This window comes from Citrus sinensis, chromosome 6, assembly GCF_022201045.2.
Source record: "Citrus sinensis cultivar Valencia sweet orange chromosome 6, DVS_A1.0, whole genome shotgun sequence".
NCBI lineage: Eukaryota > Viridiplantae > Streptophyta > Magnoliopsida > Sapindales > Rutaceae > Citrus > Citrus sinensis.
In genome coordinates, this window is record NC_068561.1 from 9721862 (window position 1) to 9728030 (window position 6169).

The 6169-nt window shown below is 36.3% G+C and overlaps 1 protein-coding gene across 1 annotated transcript; it reads left to right on the plus strand.

The window, feature by feature from the left end:
* Positions 1-616: 616 nt before the first annotated feature.
* Positions 617-5505, plus strand: LOC102630724 (cell division cycle protein 48 homolog). The gene is made up of 9 exons (XM_006492965.4): positions 617-839; positions 939-1104; positions 1325-1553; positions 2499-3265; positions 3397-3618; positions 3708-3779; positions 3868-4149; positions 4528-4887; positions 4997-5505. Exons 1-9 carry the CDS (start codon positions 811-813, stop codon positions 5291-5293), a joined length of 2424 nt encoding a protein of 807 aa, XP_006493028.1. The 5' UTR covers positions 617-810; the 3' UTR covers positions 5294-5505.
* The last annotated feature ends 664 nt before the right edge of the window (positions 5506-6169 follow it).

The following is a 6169-nucleotide window of genomic DNA, read 5'->3' on the forward strand; positions in this document are numbered from 1 at the left end:
AGTTGAAAAATGATTATATTGTAAGGTTTTCTTTTATTCATATCATATTTATATTATATAAAAACTAAAAATAAATTTATTAATTGATATTATAGTTAATAAAGTAAAAATTATTAAATAAGAATTAAAAATATATTTATATATAATGGAGATTGGGGTTGGGGTGGGGGTGGGGGTGGGGTGGGGGTGGGGGTGGGGGTGGGGTGTACAAAACCAAACCCCACCCCGTTAAGAATTTTGAGATTATTTTTTCTCCACTTCCTACTCCATTCTCCAAAAATTATTTAAAATTTTTTTCATTTAGGATAGGGCTCCATGAGACCCCAAACCCGTGGAAGATTTTAGCATCTTTATCTAAATCAAGTGAGCAGGGTTCAAATTAAGTCTTTTGTAGTTATATTCCTATAAATAGATTTTATTTTTACCAAATTGATCTAATAATTACTCTAATAATTTTTAATAGTTTTACATTTTTACAATGTAATAAATAAAAAATCTTATATTGAAATTATACATAATAAAAAAAGAAATTGTTTAAAAATAAAAAACCAAAATCAAAATTATAAAAGTATATTACAGGCAAATAAAGTGTAGAAGTAGAAGTGAATAAGCAAAGTACAAATTTCAAAACTGAAAAGGAAAAGAAAAAGCTTAAAAACAAAAGGACTTTCTTTCCTAACAAGAAACGGAGCCACCCTTCTCTATAAAACACCTCAAGCCATCTTCTCAGATCCCATTCATCACACAAAATTCTGTTTTCTCAATTCCTCTAATCACTTTCGTTATCTCATTCTCTTCAATCAACTAATTATGTCTAATCAAGCTGAATCCTCTGATGCGTACGTTTCAGATCTCAATTTTCTTTCATTCCTGAGATGGGTTTTTTTTTTTGAATCTTTTTTTCTTTCAATGTTTTGATTTTTTTTATTATGTTACAGTAAGGGGACGAAGAGGGACTTTAGTACGGCCATTTTGGAGCGAAAGAAGGCACCGAATCGTCTCGTTGTTGATGAAGCTATTAACGATGATAACTCTGTCGTTGTTCTTCATCCCGATACCATGGAGAAGCTCCAATTCTTCCGCGGTGACACGATCCTCATCAAGGTGTTATTAATTTTTTTCAATGGGTGTTAATTAAATGTTATATTTGATTAGGTTTTGATGGTGGAAACTAATATGCTTTACGGTTTCTAATCTGGGTATTATTGGGTTCATGTTATAATGTAGATTTAAAGATTTGTTGTAGTGAATGGTTTTGGGTTGTATTAGTTAATGAAAGAATAATTTTTTTTAATGCAATTTTGTGTTTTGATTTGGTTACCAGGGAAAGAAAAGGAAAGATACCGTTTGTATTGCCCTTGCCGACGATACATGTGAGGAACCGAAGATAAGAATGAATAAGGTCGTGAGGTCGAACTTGAGGGTTAGACTCGGAGATGTTGTTTCTGTGCACCAGTGCGCTGATGTCAAATACGGAAAGCGTGTGCACATATTACCTGTGGATGACACAATTGAAGGGGTTACTGGAAATCTCTTTGATGCATACTTGAAACGTGAGTTTATTTTCAACTTATATATTCCGTAATACTGGCTAGCATTTAAAAATCTTTGACTTTAAAAAATCTCTGACCGTGTAGAATCAGCTTATCTTTTTCTGGTAGATAAGTTTAAAAATAATCATTTTGGTATTTAGGATTGTCTTATATATGGTTTTACTCTCTGGCAAGATTGGTTTGAGCTGCAGTGCTGGATTTGATTTGTTAAAAACTTTATGAAATGTTTCATTAGTAGTTTTGTCTCTCAATTTCTTTTATTGAAAAGAGTAGCTTTGTAGGTTCTTCTAGCCATACCTTTTTTCAAGCTTTAGATGTCTTAGCTTTAATGTAGTAAAGGATGGTTTTTTTTTTTTTTTCTTTTTCGGTCTCTTGTTTATTAATATAGCTGGTAGCCAGTTGCCCTTGCTATTCTCTCTCTGCCACTCATCTCTGTCTTTCTCTTATGCGCGCCCACACACGCATGCGGGCTGTAAGGGATATATATGTGAGCATCTGCATTCGTGCTTTTGTCTATGTAGTGTATAGAGACACTATTTTTTTACTTTTTCTCAGTTTCAGATAGTTCTTAGATGTCAAATGCTTGGAAATAATCTTCTTTTAAGTTGGCTCAAAGTCTACTTTTATGATTTTTTTGGAGCAATCTATGCTAATTATAGAAGCATTCTTGTGATCAATGTGATGATTTTCTAATGAACTGTCCCTGATAGTCTTTTTCAACATAAGATTGGTTTTGGTAAACTCTGCAGCTGCCTGTGGATATTGCAAGAATTAAATGATCATCAGTATTCCTCTCATGACTATTACGATTTTCTTTCTGCATATGATCAAATCATTGACCTTATTGATTCTTTGTCTATTTTGTCATTTGTTCTTTTGTCCCATATCATCATTTGAGAGTTGCTAGTGTGAGTGATTTCTGAGTCCATTTTTTAATACTTGTAGCTTATTTCACGGAAGCTTATCGACCAGTGAGGAAGGGTGATCTATTCCTTGTTAGAGGTGGAATGAGAAGTGTAGAGTTCAAGGTTATTGAGACTGACCCTCCTGAATACTGTGTGGTTGCCCCTGATACTGAGATCTTCTGTGAGGGAGAGCCAGTGAGAAGGGAAGATGAGAATCGATTAGATGAGGTTGGCTATGATGATGTTGGTGGGGTTAGAAAGCAGATGGCTCAGATTCGAGAATTAGTAGAACTTCCATTAAGGCACCCGCAGCTCTTTAAGTCAATTGGTGTGAAGCCACCGAAAGGAATTTTGCTTTATGGACCTCCTGGATCTGGGAAGACACTGATTGCCCGTGCCGTTGCAAATGAAACCGGTGCTTTCTTCTTTTGTATAAATGGACCTGAGATCATGTCAAAATTGGCTGGTGAGAGTGAAAGCAATCTTAGGAAAGCATTTGAGGAAGCAGAGAAAAATGCACCATCAATTATTTTTATTGATGAGATAGATTCAATTGCTCCTAAACGTGAGAAGACTCATGGAGAAGTTGAGAGGAGAATTGTTTCCCAGCTTTTGACACTCATGGATGGGCTGAAATCACGTGCTCATGTGATTGTTATTGGGGCTACAAATCGTCCCAACAGCATTGACCCAGCTTTGAGAAGGTTTGGTAGATTTGATAGGGAAATTGACATAGGTGTGCCAGATGAAGTTGGGCGTCTTGAGGTTCTCCGTATTCACACAAAGAATATGAAGCTTTCTGATGATGTAATGTCATGGAGAACTTTTATTTTATTTTTTTTCCCATTTCCTTTTTCTGGCTCACTGTTATTTTCTTTTTTCTATGTTTTGGAAGGAACACACATATTTGATGAAGTCTCTTGCTCTGTTCTGTATAGGTTGACTTGGAAAGAATTGCAAAAGACACACATGGTTATGTTGGTGCTGATCTAGCAGCTCTGTGTACTGAGGCTGCACTTCAGTGCATCAGGGAGAAGATGGATGTGATTGACTTAGAAGATGAAACCATAGATGCTGAGATACTCAATTCTATGGCAGTGACAGATGAACATTTTAAGACTGCTCTTGGAACAAGCAATCCATCTGCTCTGCGTGAAACTGTGAGTATTAGCAAGGCATTTCTAGTGATTTAGAGCTCCTGATGTACTTTTTTCACTTTCGGGTTTCTAATTAAGAGTTATACGGTCAGGTTGTGGAAGTTCCCAATGTCAACTGGGAGGATATCGGTGGCCTTGAGAATGTTAAGAGAGAGCTTCAAGAGGTAACTCTGATTGCTGCATGGAATATGTCCCCTTCTTTCATGATCTCATTCATGCAACTCTTTTTTAATGAATTTTTTATTCTTGCAGACTGTTCAATATCCAGTGGAGCATCCTGAGAAATTTGAGAAGTTTGGCATGTCCCCATCAAAGGGAGTGCTTTTCTATGGTCCTCCTGGATGTGGGAAAACCCTTCTGGCCAAAGCTATTGCCAATGAGTGTCAGGCAAATTTCATTAGTGTCAAGGGTCCTGAGTTGCTTACAATGTGGTTTGGAGAGAGTGAAGCCAATGTACGAGAAATTTTCGACAAGGCCCGTCAATCAGCTCCCTGCGTTCTATTTTTTGATGAACTTGATTCGATTGCTACCCAGGTTTGTTTTAATCTTATTGCAAATACTTGAAACTTCTTTTAAGTTGTGATGACTATTTGTGAATTTGGTACAAATCTATAGCATTGAGCTTCTATGGCAAGTATATGGCTTTTATGATAGATCTAGGAATAAAATGTACAAAGAATTTATTGTTATTCTAACATTGGCTGATGATGAGAATGGCTGGTGGTGGTTTTGTACTTTTTGCAATTGCGTTATTGGCAGATGAAATGAAATGACTCTTGTTGCGTGTATATTTAATTAGTTTGAATCATAAAAGCACATGTAATTGTTAAGGCTCGTGTAATTTAGTTATTGTACTGTGGCTATTTAATCTATATTTTGCATCTGAGTTACATTTTTTGCTGCTGCTCGCAGAGAGGAAGCAGTGTTGGAGATGCTGGAGGTGCTGCTGATAGGGTTTTGAACCAGCTTCTGACAGAGATGGATGGCATGTCCGCAAAGAAAACTGTCTTCATTATTGGAGCCACCAACCGACCAGATATCATAGATCCTGCCCTTCTCCGTCCAGGCCGTCTTGACCAGTTGATTTATATCCCTCTCCCTGATGAGGAATCTCGCCTTCAAATTTTCAAGGCTTGCTTGAGGAAATCACCGGTGTCCAAAGATGTTGACCTCAGAGCTCTTGCTAAGTACACCCAAGGCTTTAGTGGTGCAGATATTACTGAAATATGCCAGCGGGCTTGCAAATATGCCATCCGAGAGAATATCGAGAAAGTATGTTCTTGCTGATCTTGTCACTTTATTTTCTTTTAAGTACTGAGGAGAAAACACCTATGGCGTTCATAACATACCTTAATAATTGTGCCTTTGTTCTTTGTTCCAGGATATTGAGAGGGAGAGGAGGAGAAGTGAGAACCCAGAGGCAATGGAGGAGGATGTAGAGGATGAAGTGGCTGAGATTAAAGCTGTGCATTTCGAGGAATCAATGAAGTATGCTCGTAGAAGTGTCAGTGATGCTGACATACGCAAATACCAAGCATTTGCTCAAACATTGCAGCAGTCAAGAGGGTTTGGAAGTGAATTTAGGTTTCCTGATGCTGCTCCCCCTGGTGCTGATGGCGGATCAGATCCTTTTGCGTCTTCTGCAGGTGGCGCAGAAGACGACGATCTTTACAGTTAGATTATCTCCATGTTTAAAGTCTATCAGTTTGCTGTCTAATTTATGCTGATGTTGGTTTACCTATGTATTTGACGATTCGCCATATGATTTGTCAAAAGCTTCAATGTTTCTGCCATAAAGCCGAAAAGGTTGAATGAGTTTAGGCTGCTGGAACGCAATTCTCTATTTTGATTATAATGGATGAAATGAAACTCTGCAAGATTTAAGTTAAATGCTAGTATTGTTCGGACTTTTTCTTGTTGAGATGCATACATGGTTATGGTTGTGGTGAAATGCAACTCACTTGGCATATTTCTTATAAAGAACCTTAAATTTCTGATTAGGATGGCTATGTCTCTGAACAATGTATCTGACATTGGTCTTTGGTTTGATATTTGTTTCTCATTTCATAGCTTTTTACAAAATAATTTTTATTGGCAAATATTTTTTAGTTAGGAGTTTATAAAAAAAGAAGGTAATGTTTATTTTGTTGTCATCTCCAATCTTCAATTAAAGTAATAAGGCAGTGTTTACTTTCTGGAGTGAGGAGTGTGAATTCCTTCCACTCGAGTGTTTACTTCAACAAAATAGAGAGGGACTGAGAATCTCATTCCATGGGCTCCACTCATTTTTGGAGTGGGGAGTGGGAGTGGGACTCCCATGGGGAGAGGTGGGAGTGGGAATCCACTCCTACCTCTCCCTTTTCTACCCTTTGTTTTTAATTTAATTTAATAAAATAATTTATAATTATATTTATTTAAATAATATAATTATATTTAACTAAATAATAATTTACATTGATTATAAGTTAAAAGTACTTAAAAATAATATTATTATATTAATAGAGAATTAATAAATATATGCTATCTTTATTTAATAATATAATATTATTATATT

Coding starts and splice junctions, on each gene's coding strand:
- LOC102630724 (XM_006492965.4), top strand. CDS start 811: ATGTCTAATCAAGCTGAATCCTCTGATGC. Junction 3,780..3,867: donor TTAAGAGAGAGCTTCAAGAG/GTAACTCTGATT, acceptor TTATTCTTGCAG/ACTGTTCAATATCCAGTGGA. Junction 4,888..4,996: donor TCCGAGAGAATATCGAGAAA/GTATGTTCTTGC, acceptor TCTTTGTTCCAG/GATATTGAGAGGGAGAGGAG.